The sequence below is a fragment of the Crocuta crocuta genome, unplaced genomic scaffold (assembly GCF_008692635.1).
Source record: "Crocuta crocuta isolate KB4526 unplaced genomic scaffold, BGI_CrCroc_1.0 scaffold168, whole genome shotgun sequence".
Lineage (NCBI taxonomy): Eukaryota > Metazoa > Chordata > Mammalia > Carnivora > Hyaenidae > Crocuta > Crocuta crocuta.
This window is the reverse complement of record NW_027532591.1, coordinates 6100181-6115950: the sequence shown is the minus strand read 5'-3', so window position 1 is coordinate 6115950 and position 15770 is coordinate 6100181. Positions and strand designations below refer to the sequence as shown.

The following is a 15770-nucleotide window of genomic DNA, read 5'->3' as shown; positions in this document are numbered from 1 at the left end:
ATGCTTGCCTTGAGAGGAGCAGCTTCAGACCCTCCCACTCCTGGCCTCTCCCATTCAAAGGATTCAGAACTGAAATCAGAGCCTTGTGCAGGGTGACCTTGGGCAAGTCAATGTCCTTCTCTGAGTGTTGTTTATGAAATGGAAACTACATTTTCTCATTCAGCTTCAGACCGAACCAGGGCTGGGCCAGTCTTCCGGATTCGGAAGGCAGCCAGGAGGCTGTGGCTCCAGTCCAAATGCTAGGGACAAGAAAGTCCCATTATTTATTTCACCTCCCGTGAGGTGGGGGGCCAGAACCTCCATTTTGTAGAAGAGGAAAGGGAAACTCCGAGACAGGAAAGGACTTGCCCCTGGTCACATGCCCAGTAAACGGCTGGGCAACGACTTGAATGCACATCTGCTTGATACGAAGCCCTCTCCGCCCTCGCCCCTCCTGGGCCTCTTGCCCCTGGTCACCACCTTGTAGAGGATCCTGCCCTCCTGGAGCACATAGAGCCTCTCGGGCAGTGCCGCGTAGAGCCGGCTGCTTTGGTTCCTCATTGTGTCCACCACCACGGGGCACTGGGGGTGCCTGTCCAGCAGCAAGCGGGCCGCCTGCAGGCGGTCCTGGAGATCCCGATGATTCCTGATGTTCACGTTGTTCTTGAAGGCCCAGCCATCTGCAAAAGGAGGGACTGGCAGTGGGCCTCACAGGCATGGCATGTATTTCCTACGGATTAAATACCCCCATCCCCACATCCACCCCTTTGTAACAGAGGGTCCCACACAGAGGAGCCCTTGGCCATAATTTGGCCCAGTTTCCTATTATGGGCGGATGCATGAGATCACACAGGGAGGTACTGACAGATCCAAAGACGAAGCCTAGGGCTCCTGACTCCCAGACTTCGGCTCTTCAGCCTGCGAGAGTCCAGTAGGCCACTGCGTCTCGAACGTGAATGTGCATTTGATCCTCACAAGGACCTTGTTAAAGGAAGACCCTGAGACTGACTGGCAGTGGGGCCCACTGATCTGTTTTCACAGCCTTCCAAATGATTCTAACACACGCTGAAGTTTGAGAACTACTATACGAGAGTCTAGACAATCTCCCTCTTCTGATTATTCTCCACCAGAATGTTCTTTCCTAGCAGCGGTCTCCGTAGTGTAGGGGTTATCACGTCACTTTTGCCCGACACCAGAATGTTCTTTCCAAAATGCAAATCTGACTGTGGCACTCTCCTGCCATGGCTTTTGATGGCTCCCTGTCATCCTCAGGATAAATCGCAAGCTCCCCAGTGACCGGCCTGTGGGTGAAATACCTGGGACCCCTTGACTCACAACCCCCAAGCCGCCTCTCACTTCCACCCTCTTCACAGTGCTGCCTTCACCCACAGTGTGAGGGGAACAGGACCTTCTCTTTCCTACGACTTCTGGCACTGCTGCTGGTGTTAGCTGTTCAGACAGCCTCGGGGTGCCTGCCACTCAGGGTGAGCCCACAGCCAAGTACAACTGCCGGCCTGGCAGTGACCCTTACTTTCAACCCCTCCTAAGAAGTATTCCTGCCTCCTGATCGTGCTTCTCTGAAGATCTCTGACAACGCTCCTACCACAAAACGTAATCAGATTTTTTTCTCTGCCTACAAACCAGTTACAGAACCAGCTCCTTGGCACAGCACATAATGATCCTGACCATCTCTCTCCACATGTACTTCCGGTCACGGCTCCCGGTCTTTCCACATCTAGCCGAAGTGACTTCTCCTCAAATGATGCCGACCCCTCTCTTCCCTGTTTCCTTACCATCTCTTCCACATTTGAGATCCTATCTGTCCTTTTAAGGCTTGCCTTGGGGCGCCTGGGTGGCTCGGTCGGTTAAGCGTCCGACTTCCACTCAGGTTATCATCTCACAGCTCGTGAGTTCAAGCCCTGCATCAGGCTCTGTGCTGACAGCTCAGAGCCTGGAACCTGCTTCAGATTCTGTGTCTCCCTCTTTCTCTGCCCTTCCCCCACTCAGTCTCTCTCTCCTTCAAAAAAATAAACATAAAAAAATTAAAAGGCTCCCGTCTACCACAGGGCTTCTCACCATTGGGACTACTGACGTTCGGGGGGGGGGGGCTGCCATCCTGAGTGTGCCCCCATGTTGAGCAGTATCTTTGCGCTCTGCTCACTAGATGTCAGTAGCATGGCTCTGACAATTTGTGACAACCAAAAACGTCTCCAGACATTGCCAAATACCCCTTGGGGGACAAAATCACCCTCAGTTGAGAACCACTGCTCTAACACCCTCTCCTCTAGGAAGCTTTCCCTGACATGCTCAGCTGTGTGATATTGGGCAGGATCTTGAAATCTCTTTAAAAAATTTTTTAAAATATTTATTTACTTTGGATATATATAGAGAGAGACAGATCACAAGCAAGTGAGGTGGCAGGGAGAGAGGGAGACAGAATCCAAAGCAGGCTCCATGCGCTGAGCTGTCAGCACAGAGCCTGATGTGGGGCTCGAACTCACAAGCTATGAGATCATGACCTGAGCCGAAGTTGGATGCTCAACCAACTGAGCCACCCAGGTGCCCCTGAAATCTCTTTAAATTCTCAGTTTCCCCATCTGCTGTGGGAATATTAGAACCTATGTTGCAGAGGGCTGGTGCAATGGCTTGGATGACATAACTTGCATGGAAACCCCTTAATAGAAGCTGCTTGAAAAATGTTGGTTTATTCTGCCCGTCTGCCCTAAGTAGTGGACAGGTGGGAAAGAACCCAGTTTTTATTCTGTACCGCAGAATATGGCTACTTTGCTCTAGAGATGCATTTTAGGCTGCTTAACTTTAAATAGAAGGGGATTTTCAGTTGGCCTCATTTGCCAAGGTGTCCCTCTGCCTACTTACAGGAAGTGGTACTCATTAGTTAATGGGCCCACGGGTTGAAAAAAAACAACCGCAAAGTGCTACTGGCCTTGCCCTTCTACTTGCCTCATTTCTGGGGAGCCTGGGACCCCGGTAATGTGGTCATGGGTTCCTTCGGAAGCCACATGGCCTGTGTTTATGGGAATGGCTGCCTCCTCGGGTAATATAAGGTGATTAAGTCTATCAGCAGAAATGGCTCTACCTCCTCAGGGCTTCAAGGGAAGCTTGCTCCAAGAAAAACCAGCTCTCAGGAGAAATTCACACCAAGATACAAGTGCCTGGCCGTAGTTTAAGGTAATTATTACCTGCCCCAAGACATCGAAATTTTGTAGATGACAATAACACCAGCCTACATTGGTCTCATGTCCAGGCAGTCAGTCTTGTGCAACAATCAGCTCCTCGGGGCTTCACAACAGCCACTTACAGGAGCTGAGGCGGGATTCGCGTTCTTGTCCTGAAGCTGAGAACATGGAGGCCTGGGGAGGAGCAGTGATGTGCTTCCCCAGCTCTAACAGGGAGTTCCTGAGAGGCAGGAACTGTGTGTATCGTTTGTCTCAATATCCCTGGGCCCAGCCCAGGGCTGGCAAGGAGCAGGTATTCCTTAAATATTGTCGAGTGAGTGTGAGGTTGCTGTTGTCATCCTATTTCAGTGTCGCAGAAGTGGGCATGGAAGGGAAGCTGTCCACGGTCACGTGGCCAGCATGTGATGGAGCCAGGAGCCATACTCCGGTCTGAAGCTCCAAAGTCCGTGTTCTTCCCATCAGGCCTCATGCCTCCCTGTAACTTACCTGGACAAACATGTGGCGTGTGGAGGAAAAGGAAGCCAACTGATTTGGGCCACAGACCCCAGACCTGGCGGGATGGGTGGACAGTGGCTCTGTGCACTTTAATTCTGTGGTTCAGGCCATACTCACTTCTGTCTGGTTGACAGAAACAAGTGCGCCGGGTGCCAGGAGCCGAACTTCATCACCCACCTGATGGCACAGCCCAGGGGGTCGACAAGAGAAGACTGCACAGTGGTTCTCTGGAAGCGAAGCTACTGATATCTCTTCTGCTATTCAATCAGCTTATTTTTCATACTGGGCATTTCCCTACGACTTGGCAGTTAGTTGATCATTAAAGGCACTTTAAAGAAAACGTGTCCCTATAAAAGGTTACAGTAAGGGTAGATACTAAGAAAGCCGTCACGCTTCAATTTCTCTAAAGAATAGGCTCTACTTATCTCAGCTATAACACATGAAACTAGCAATATAGAAAACAGAATTAGCCCTTTAGCTTGTTAGGCATAGAAATAGTAAGATTAGAGATTAAATCTGAAAGTAAAAGAGCAGAAACGCAAGGAAATAACCCAAAAGTTTCCTCACGGATGAATGTCCTGGAAAACATTCTGAGAATAAGAACAGAAGCTTGACACAAACACATAGGAAGTAGAAAGCATATATAAGCCTGCTGAAGAATCAATAAACTGTCCAGACTGGTCCACTTGAGCTGTCTGTGTCCATTCTTTCAGGCCGATGCGGTCCGTCCTTCAGGGACCCCTGGACCAGCCGGGGCGGGATTCCAGCAGCGGGGGAAGGAGATGGGGAGGAGGAAGAAATGCCTGAACGAGGAGTGCCAAAGCACAGAAGCAAGAGAACGGTCTGTGTCAGACCGGGGTCAGGAAGTCCTTCCTCAAAGACTTGAGGTTCTGGAAGGGTCAAACCTGCTGGGGCTGACTCCAGGAGAAACAGGACAGGTACCAGGACCAGGAACAATTTCTGTGACGGTCCACCCTTCTTGTCACAGTTTACAACTTGTTCCTCTAGAGACAAAAGCTGGATCCTCCATGACCTTGGCACTACAAGTATGGTCCCTGCATCGGCAGCCTCCACCTCACCTGGGAGCTCACTGCAGCAGCGCTGTGCCAGAACCCGCTAAGGTCCCCAGGTCGCTGACGCCCGTGGTCAAGTTTGACAAGTGCCGCCCCAGCTTTTTAAATCAGCTTTGGCTAAGCTTCGGCTGTCAGCTGTGATGACATCAGGTCAGTGTCTACTCTCAGCCATGGAGACCACAGGCACCTGAAGGCACCCAAATTCCTCCCTGGAACTCCTGGCCGCTGCTCTTCCAAAGAAGCGTTTGACACAGAGACACACTGCGCTTCCATTTGCTCTCCTGTTACTTATACTCCTTTAAATTACGTTACGGAAAAATTTGAAAGCACAGACAAATAGAGACAACAGTGTGATGAACCTCTGTGTACCTGTTCCCCTGTGCTAATATTTCAGGTTGCCTCAAACCCTTAATGAGAACAGAAGCTGCTAGTTAAGTGAACATAGTATTAAGTTGAAAGAAGTTCTCAAACCTTTGGGTGCAATAAATCAGGATGCAGTGGGCCTGGGGTGGGGTCCTGGAATATCCTTAAAAAAATTTTTTTTGAGGTTTATTTATTTTTGAGAGAGAGAGAGAGAAAGAGAGAGAGAGAACATGAGCAGGGGAGGGGCAGGGAGGGGCAGAGAGAGCAGGAGACACAGAATCCGAGGCAGGCTCCTGTCTCTGAGCTGTCAGCACAGAGCCCGACGTGGGTCTTGAACCCACGAACCGCGAGATCATGACCTGAGCCAAAGTCAGACTCTTAGCCAACTAAGCCACCCAGGCACCCCTGGAATATCCATTTTTAACAAGCAACCCACAGAGCTCTGACATCAGGGATCCAGGGACCATATTGGAGAAAGCACTTCTGGACCAAGTTCGCTGATAATTCAGAGCAACCTGCACTTGACAGCACAGGGATAAACCAGCAAGGCTAATACTGGCCTAAGTACACTCATTCACCCAACTTTTGCTGAGCTCTGATCCTGCGACATGGGCTCTGCCAGGTGCTGGGAGACAGACGAATCATGTGGGAGATGGGCAAGTAAATGACACTTGTCCCACTTGCCTTCTTCAGTCTTTGGGTTTGAGAGTTGGGCCACACTCACAGGTTCAATCCCCTTGAAAATCAGGGGACAGGGGATGTGTCTGACCATTTTGTAAAGTTCAAAGGGCTTAGACCACTAGCTTTGGAATTTCCGGGAGAGCTCTCCCGGACAGAGCTGCCCAGGAAAGGAACGAGATTAAACGTGAAGTAATGAAGATGTGTGGCCCCCTGTTAGGGGCTGAAGAAAGAATGGCTGCCCCCAGATGAAAGTTAGCCTTGGAGTAGTGGTTCTCAAAGTGTGGTCCCCAGACCAGCACCTTCAGTATCACCAGGGGCTTGTCAAAAATTCAAATTCTCAGGCCCCACCCCAGATCTAACTGATAAACTCTGGGGTGGGCTCTAGCAGTCTGTTTTAACAAGCCTTCCACGTGCCTCTAATGCTCACTAAAGCTTGGGAACCATTGGCTGAGATGAACCAGTGTCCCTTTGAGCTTCGAGAAACTTAGGCTGGATTTCACAAGTAGCTATGGAACAGTCATTCCAGTCTAAATTCCTCCTATTAGCTTCTCTCCCTTGATTTCCTTGTTTATCCATTCAAAATGGTGGGTGCTCTCCATCTTAGACCCGTCCAACCAGGTGTGCCTGGTTGAAGGCACAGGCGGCGGAGTTAGTGGTGGTGGGTAAACCCAGCAGGGACTGAACTGGCAGGTGCTCAGTGAACAGTTGGGCTCTTTCCCTCACCCCTCCTCTTCCTCCCCACCTCCCACCCTTGAGTCAGGGCCTGCAGGAAACAGGAGAGAAAAAAGAGAAGGTAGGAAGAGGTAAGGGCAGGGAGTCTCTACCTGATGCGTGTGCTTCTTCGATGTAGATGATGAGAAAGTCTGCTATGGAGCAAAAGTCTTCAATAAGTCTCTTGAACTGGTCAAATTTGAAAAGAAATGAAGGTCAGGTACAACTTCCAAAATTCAGCACCAACGGTCTGTTGCCTGAAACAGGAACGGAACCATCAACAACGGATCATCTACACACAGCATTGATATGCCAGTACCATCTTTACTCCTGCCCTCACTTCTGTTACCACCATTAAAACAATTTGATGTTTATATTTATTTTGAGAGAGAGGGAGAGAGAGAGAACGAGAACAGGGGAGAGGCGGAGAGAGAGGGAGGGGGAGCGAATTCCGAGCAGGCTCCACACTGTCACTGCAGAGCCTGATGTGGGGCTTGAAACCACAAACTGTGAGAGCACGACCTGAGCCAAAATCAAGAGAGTCAGACGCTTAACCAACAGAGCCATCCAGGCACCCATATTCTGTTACCACCTTTATTTTCCCTCAGAGATGGAGCCAGACCACAGTTGGGGGGCTGCCGCCTACAGGGCAAGACTTAACAGAGGCTGGAGCCAGTTTACGCCTCTCCACAATGAGGCGATTTTATCAAGGGGTCTCAGTGGACCACTTGCAGCCACTAGGTGGTCATTAAAATAATGATAGAGTCCCTCTCCTGCAGTTAATAAGGCAGGCACGCATCTGTTTTCTCATGCAATGAGGTTCGTATACTGCGAGGTAGGCAAATTTTTCCCTTGTTTATAGACTTGCTCCAGGCCACACAGCAGGTCAGTGGTGGCATTAAAATTAATACTCTGGCTTCTAGACTCTTAATTTAGTACTCTTTTCATTCAAAGCCGCTGTCTCCTCATTCACAGATAGACATAATAATAATGCTTACCTTATAGGATCGTTATGAGGATTGAAGAAGGTAGTACAGATAAGGGCTTAAAATGGTGCCTGGCTTATAGTAGGTACTTAATAAATGTAAGCTGTTGTTATCAGCTGTCTGATTCCTGAGCTATGAAGTGGGGAGGAGCAGCGAAGGGGATGCCACCGAGGGGAAGGAAGGGTGAGGACGAGACTGGCTATGTAATTTGCTGGCCTTGGACAAAATGAAAATGCTGAGCCCCTTGTTTACAGTGTGGGGAGGGGGAGTGCCCCAAAGTATACTAAGATAAAAAGATTTTCTGCCATGATCTCTCTCCTGCACTGGCATGGTATTTTTTAGCTAGCGCTTAATGTCATGCTCCCACAGACAGAGGGATATTCATGGACTGTGCAGACCCTCACAGTCACCCAGGAGCCCCCAGACTCAGTGCTCATGTCCGTGTGTGTGGCCAGCGGCTGCCAGTTTTCCTCTTCCTGTAGCACCAGATCCCCACACCATGCCTCCGCTAGAGTGCAGAAATTGAGCTCTTCCCCCATGCCCTTCATTTACCCTTCCCCCATGCCCACCTCCTACCCCACAGCATATAACCACCTCCATTCAGGGACATGCCAGGCTCCTTGATGGGGGACAGGAGGTGGGCAAGAGGCTTCTGCCCCACTTTACTCCCCACACTTGGCAAACTGCACAAGGCACTGTCAGCCCAGGATGGGGACGGCCGCCTCCACGCCCGACCACGAGACGCGGCAGGATGCGTACAGCCGGCCCCAACCTTCACCGTGTCTGCGTCCAGGCCCTCTGGGGTTGAAGGTGGCAGCAGTCACTGGATAGCACTGGGAAGGAGGCAGGACAAGCCCTGTGTCCGAGGTGGGAAGAGTGGGTCGTGGAGAACTTGTCCCAGGGAGCAAGGAGGCTGAGGGAGGGAGGGTCCTGCAGGAGCTGAGCCTCCAAGTCCCCTGCCGCGGGGACTGTCCCATTAGGCCTCACTTATAAAATGCAGCTTCAAAGATAAAATGATTCAGGATTTCAACACAGCTGCTGTAAGACGGTGAACCCCAAGCACGGGGCCCTTCCAAATGTGGAACCCTGTGTGACCCGCAAAGCCAGGCCCGGGTGGGGGCCTTACGCAACCCTCCCACCTTAGATCGGGGGTAACTCTGGGGAGCTGCCAGCACCTGGTGCTTACCTGTGGCTCGAGCTGACACTGTTGAGCCCTTCCCTCATATCTGTAAAAGCACACAGGCTGCACGCTGTGACGCGTCTGTGTCCCCCAGGCTGCTTGTTGCCCCTTGTGGGCCAGGCCTGTTCCTTCTTCATCCTCATGTCCCCAAGCACGCTCTCATGCCACCTAGAAGCAAGCTGTTCTGACGTCATGTGCAAGGCTCTCTGCCACACACCAGGGATGCAGCAGAGAACAAGGCCAGCAGGCCCCTGCCTGCATGCAATTTGAGGTCTATTTAATGGCAAAAAACCAAGTAAACACATAAATGTGGTAATTTCAAATTGCGATAAGTGTTACGAAAGAGACTGTAAAGGAGTGACCTACTTTAGACAGGTGGGGCGGGAAAGGCCTCTGAGGAGATGCCATTTGACCTGCGAAATGAAGGCTAGGAAAGAGCAAGCCATGGGCAAAGGGAGAAGAAGGCCATTCCAGACAAAGGGACTCTATCATGTACAAAGGCCCTGAGGCAGGAGACAGCTTGGTGTCTTCAAGGACCTGCGAGGCCACTGTGACCAGAGCCAGGCCTGTGGAGGAGGTGGGGGGTAACGAGAGGCAGGACTGCAGAGGTAGGTATGGGCCAGGGGAGGCAGGCTGTCCTATGCCTTGGTGAAAAATCTGGATTTTATTCCGGGTACAATGGGACATCATGGAGATATAAAACAAGGATGGTGGATATTTGTTGCAATTTTGGCTGCCCAGCTCCCAAGCCTCCTTCCTGGCTGGAATTTCCTATTTTGTACACTATTCATGGGAGAGTTCGCCTCTGTGGAGGACAGAGGGGCCAGGTCTGTCCTCTGTCCTGAGCAGCCAAAGCAGTGACCGAGGCCAGGCTGATTGGACCCTCCCACATAGCTCTTTGATTATGGATCCACTGAGATGGCAGAATTCATCCATGGCCCGGTGGTGGTGCCCCTGTCAGGACGGTGGGGTCCTGGGGACAGGGGGTTGGTTCTCAAGGCAATCACAGAGACAGCAGCATCTTGGCCTGACTGTTGATGCTAAAAGACAGTCCAGGCCCAGGGCTCCAGCTATAGTTGATTCCAGAAATCTTGCAACACCTGATTAATATGTTCTTTTGTACACGTATGTGTGTGCCTAAGAAAACCTGAGTGAGTTCCTGTGGCTTGCAAGCCAGAACCTTGACTGTTAGGTAGAGGTATATAATGACACACAATCGGATTTACACTTGGACATCACTCTTTGGAGAAAGGCCTGATGATGGGAATGGAAGTGGGCAGGATCCAGTTAGGGGGTGTCAGAGAAATGTATATAAGGGACCATGGGAGCCTGGGCGAGTATGTGGGCAGCGGAGAAGGCGAAAGATAGAACTTGCTGATGGAGGGGAACAGAGGGCATTTTAACTTGCCGATAAACTTGCTTCATTCCATTAGTTATATCCTTACCTTACTGTGCAATGGGTTTGAAGCAGCTTACACATACAGTAAAGTATAAAAAAAAAATCAGGCCTTTCTGGGAGGCACAGAGCAGGAGGTAACTAGTGAAGACAAATAAACCAGTCCTGAGGTCCCATGCATTCATTATAACTGAACTAATATTGGACTGAAAGACAGAAACGATTGCTTATATAGTCCTCATTTTCAATACCCGAGGAGAAAGCTGGCCAGGAGATACGAAGCACTCCTTGCCCTTGGCTCACAGATTTTCTCTTAGGAGGCCCTACGGGGCACTGAGTGGGCCTCAGTCCCTGTTGGTTGATTACACAAGTCCTCATCCACGTGACAGGGTTGCCCAGGCCTCATCAGGGCAGCCTCAGAGGCAAGTCAAGGCCAAGTGGTCAGCCACTGGCCTCCAATGACCTCAGAGAGTCATGCTTTAGATAAGAACCCAAAAGACTTAAGGTCAGGACCAGTGCTAAATATTAGCTGTCTGGAATTTTGTTTTTAATTGGAACAAAATTCAACACTGATTAGGCCATTGGAAGAGACAGAGAGACATTTGTTTAATTATTTATAGTGGGGTTGGGTGCAGTGATCAGTATTGAGGGCAAAGTTTAAACTTAGTTCCCCACTTCCGTGGTAGCAGAGAGGAAGGATGGGTGCAAGGGGGTAGCAGTACGGGGGGCTGGCACTCTGCCTGTGTGCACAAGCCACGGTGCAGAGAACACCATTTCAGATGTCGGCCAAGTACTGTCAAGTCCAGCTTGTCTGTGTAAATGAGAAAACAGCTCTGTTGCAGCTGGACTTGAACCCACCATCATAACCTCCATGCCAGTAAATTAACCCCCATACCAGGCTCTCTCAGCAGAGAAAGCCCATTTATATTTGCTAGATGACACCTCATAAGTACACTTGGAGAGATTTTAGAGGATTGGAAACAGGGGCTGAAATAAATACAGTTCCATATTAACTCCCAAATACCTAGACAATAAAATACCTAGCATTGCCTTCTACTACAACACACCAGTTCATCACTGTTTTGCTGTGTGTGTGTGTGTGTGTGTGTGTGTGTGTGTGTGTGTGATGTGGGTACATGTCCATGTACATGCAGACAACAGGAGGTGGCTGGGAATTTCTCTGAGCCTCTGTTGTCTTATCCAACAACAAAAAGCACAGTAGCTGAGAGTCGGAAAGCACAAGTTCTAATTCAAGCTCTACAAGAACTTGCTATATGACTCTGAGCAAGTAATTTACCTCTCTGGGCCTTTGCATCTGAAAAAATGAAAGAACTCCTTTAGATTATCCATAGAGTCTTCTAGCTCTTCCAGTCTGTGTCTGGAAATGAGCTCAGATTTATACCTAAAGCATACATCAGAGATTTTTAGTGGTCTGGTGGGTTTCCAAACCAGTTAAAGGATATCTTTCTATTAAGCAGAAGTGATCATGTTAACATCCTGCTTGAAAATCCTTCCGGAAGTCACCAATACCTTCAGGATGAAGTCTTCTCTCCTCAGTAAGACACATAAGGTCCCTTAAGTGCTGGTCCCTGATGACGTCTCCAGCCTCATCCTTCACCACTTCACGCCTCCCACAGCCCCACTTCTGCCAAACTGACGCTCCTTCACATCTTGGATCTCTGCAGCTCCTTCCTCCCCTCTGTCCTGCTCTGCCCTCCACTCCCCTACTCCCCACACACTCCAAGGCTTCGCTGTCCATAGACAATTGGCTCACCATCCTCTTCTCCAGGAAGCCTTCCTCTGACCACCTTCCTACCCCACCCCCACTTCTTCCAGAACCCCCTGCTTACCTCTCTCACTACACCATCTCTCCCTCTGGGTTATGAGATTTTGCAGGGCACATACCAGTTGTGTTGACTTCTGTATCACCCGTATCTATTATTTCAGGACCACTCAGTACCATTATTTCTGGGTCCATGTGCTGAAAGCCATGGACCACTCCTTTTATAAACAGAGTTTTCTTTTATCTCTTGGTCTCCTTCTCTCTCCATTCTTCGGTCTCAGGTGCAATAGCAGGGAGCAGAGGCAAATAGAACAGTCTTTAACATGTAATCTGGTCTGCTGAAAGTCAACAGTTAAAAGAAGCGAGTGCATTGAACTGGCCATGAAGCAAGGTGGCTTTCAGGGAACTGGTCAGTAGATGATTGACATTCATCAAATTGGCCTGCTTCTAGCTCAGTGCCTGGCACATAGTGGACACTCAATAAATGTTAGCTGTTATTCTCAGGATTCTTATGATCAGTGGTCCCTTAGCAAAATGCTGGATAAAAAGAGGTCATTTGTGCACCACAGTTTAAAGTCATGAGCAAGAATCTGTGGCCTGTTGCTCGGCTTGAAACGCTTTTCCCTTAACATGCTACAAAAATCTTACTCATTTTTCAAGGCCTAGTTCCAAAGCCACCTCCTCCAGGAAGCGTTCCAAGCCCTGCGGGCGAACTTTATACCTGTGCAGCCTCCCCCACCTCACAGAGCTGTGAGGCTTCGTTTACTATGCCCATCTATGCTGTGAAACCATAACTTCAACCTTTTTGAGTGAAGGAGCAAGCTCTGACCTAACTCTGAGTCCCTGGTGTCTAGCTGAGGGCTGGACACAGAGGAGGCGCTTGTGAATGATACTGAAAGATATGAGATGAAGAAGCCCAGATTCTGGGTCTGACTTGGTCACCCACTGGCTCTGTTGCCTTTGCCTCTCTCCATGCTCTCCATTTCCCTTTTAAAGTGAGAGGACTGGATTAGGTCAACTTTTCCCAAAGGGTGTTCTTTGGATCTTGTGTGAAGATGACAGGCATTTCCTCAGGGGGGAGAGCTGGGGGTTGTGTGTGTGAGGAAATCAGTCAGTGCTTTGTCAGGTTTTCTTTTTTTCCCCCAAGTTTTGTTTGTTTTGAAGCTTCAGGGCTTCTCAGAGCTTTTAAAATATTCACGGGCTTGGGGCGCCTGGGTGGCTTAGTCGGTTAAGCGTCCGACTTTCGCTTAGGTCAGGATCTCGCGGTTCATGGGTTCGAGCCCCGCGTCGGGCTCTGTGCTGACTGCCAGCTCAGAGCCTGGAGCCTGTTTCAGTCTGTGACTCCCTCTCTCTCTGACCCTCCCCTGCTCACGCTGTCTCTCTCTCTCTCTCTCCTAGAAATAAATAAAACATTAAAAATAAAATAAAATAAAATATTCACGGGCTCTACGAATTTCCAGGAGGAGGGGATGGTGTGCAGGGTTTCTCAAACTCCTTCAGTCAGGGAACTTGAGGTAGTAAAGCGTATCTGTGGGATTTGACCTCCAAAAACGTGCTTTGAGAAATACTAAATTAGCCACCCGCCTCAGGGACCTTCTCTTCTCGATCCGCTGGTTCTAGGTCCTGGGAATTCAGAGACGGATTAGACACAGTGCTGTCATGAGGCTCCCCGTTAGGCAGCCAGATGCTGGGGCACAGACTCAGTGTCTGAGGAGAGGTGCAGGTGCACAGCCCCGAGTCCAGGAGAGAGAGCGCACGCCCAGCTGTGGGGATCTGAGCTGGCCTGAGCAGGCCCCCCGCTGATGAGGGGTTTGGACTGTAATAGAGGGGAAGAGCCAACAACATCAGCAAGGCAGAGAAGGAAAAGCGCAAGGGATGTGCAAGGCCCGGGACTGGTCTGGAGGCCAGAGCATGAGTGGTGGCCCGCAGGTGAGAGGGAGGCGGGAGTTGGCTCAGGGAGGACCTTGAGCACGAGCCTGGGCCCGGGCTTCGTTCCAAGTGCGGAGGGCAGCGGAGGACGCTGGTGAGCTGAGGATGCGCTTGTGGGGTGGTCTCGCAGCCAGTCACAAGTTGGGCGGGGAGGGAGGGCAAGAGGGGGAGGAGGAGGAAGGCCTTGTAGGACAAAAAAAGAGGTCTGCTAGACCCCAGATCGATAGAGCTGAGATACACAGGAGAGGGAGAGTGGGAGCTTCAACATATATTTACTGGTGCCTATCACGGGCCAGCAGCAGCCACCAGGGTGCAAAGTGGGTTAGATTGCAGGCTCCACCTGCATGGAGTGTGCAGGCTAGCGGGAGCGGCGCAGAACTACCTACCAGGTCAGGTGCAGTAAAGAAAAGTCCAGGACGTCCGGCATGGAAGAGGAGGTCACCTAGCCGTGGGAGCCAGGGCTGGCTTGCTGCAGGAAGTGTCACTGAGCAAGTCTGAAGGAGCTGACCAGGCAGAGTGACTCTAAGAGCCTAAGAGTGTGTAGAAGGGGTGCCTGGGTGGCTCGGTCGGTTGAGCATCTGACTTTGGCTCAGGTCATGATCTCATGGTTCATGGCTTTGTGGGTTCGACCCCCACGTTGGGCTCTGTGCTGACAGCACGGAGCCTACTTCAGATTCTCTGTCTCCCTCTAAATCTGCCCTTCCCCTACCTCTGAAAAACGAATAAACAACAACAAAAAATAAAGAGCATGTGGAAGGAGCGGAAGGCCAGTGTAGCTGGTTTGCGGGTTAAGAGCCTGGGAAGGTGGTAATGCCCCTCAGAAGAACAGGATCTAGAAGTCCTAGTTGCAGGAAGTGAGAAGAAGACAAGAAGCCAAAAAAAGGAGCAGCCAGAAGAGAATTCATGACTTTTCAACCCACTTCCCCACCCACCTCTGGTTCCCCCTCTCCAAGCACGTCTCAAGCCTGGAGCAGTCTCCTGACCTTGCATGAAGTTCCAGATGCTGCACCGCTGTCCCGAGAGCCGGACCACAGGGCAGTTGGGAGCCAGACCTCCTGGCTCAGTCCTGTCCTCGAGTCGCTGCCATCGGACCTTCAGGACAAACCGGAAATACTGCATGCCATACAGGGTCGGGGCCCAGTTGTCGTAGGAAAAGTGGGGGTTCTTCCGGTTCATGGCCATGATGTGTTGCTTGACTCTTGTGGGAAAGAGTATCAGGCACACTTTGCCCACAGCCACATGCAGGGCCACCTGCAAGAGGACCCAGAGCCTCCTCAGCCACAGCCCTACCCGGGGCAGCCCCATCCTGGCACAGCCAGAGCCGGCTCTGGGGCCGGTGGGCAGAGAGGTCACAGCCAGGCGGTAATGGGCGGAGCTGAACAAAGGTGCAGGGCGGACGTAGCCAACCCGGGACAGCAGGAAGGTGCTGGGACGGAAGGTGTCTGCCAAAGCGAGTGCTCAAAGGTCTTTTCTAATTATTATCATTTCTGATCCTTTGCCTTAACCTTTGAGAAATCCTTGTTGGTGTCTCCTTGGATTGGGAGACTTCAGATTTTAAATCCTCCCTCTGATACATTTTTAAAAACCAATACTTAAAAGGATTACACTTCAAGGGACTCTGTGTTCCTTTAGAAAGGCTCTGGTGCAAGTGAGTAAGTCCTAACACTAATTGTTCTTTGAATAATGTAAATGGTTCCTTTACTAATGAAAGAGGTTTTTCCCACTCACAGCTTCTTACTTGGTGGTTGAATGTTTCTGGAGGCATAGCCTCCCCAGAGGATTTTGGGCCTGGAAACTCCCCAGGCAGAGACAGAGCTGGGTTATCCCCAAGAAAACCTGGACTTGTGTGTGTGTGTGTGTGTGTGTGTGTGTGTGTGTGTGTGTGTGATGTAACAATGACACTCTGCACTCAGTAGGGTGGCAGTCTAGAGTGGAGAAGAGACAAGTAAGCAAGAAGTTATCACTTAGCATATTAAGTACAGAAACAGAAGATGGGG

General features: G+C 50.5%; 1 protein-coding gene across 3 annotated transcripts in view; it reads right to left on the bottom strand.

The window, feature by feature from the left end:
• Nucleotides 1-15078, bottom strand: part of DIO1 (iodothyronine deiodinase 1) — a 17511-nt gene extending 2433 nt beyond the window's left edge. The window contains exons 1-3 of one of the 3 annotated variants that reach the window (XM_077779771.1): nucleotides 14757-15078; nucleotides 6613-6756; nucleotides 460-659 (exon numbers count right to left, since the gene is read on the bottom strand). In XM_077779771.1, coding sequence (XP_077635897.1) covers nucleotides 460-659; nucleotides 6613-6756; nucleotides 14757-15078 — 666 coding nt within the window. Of the gene's footprint in view, nucleotides 1-459; nucleotides 660-6612; nucleotides 6760-14756 lie in introns of all 3 variants that reach the window. The other 2 variants (XM_077779773.1, XM_077779772.1) reach the window with 2 other exon arrangements.
• Between the last annotated feature and the right edge of the window lie 692 nt (nucleotides 15079-15770).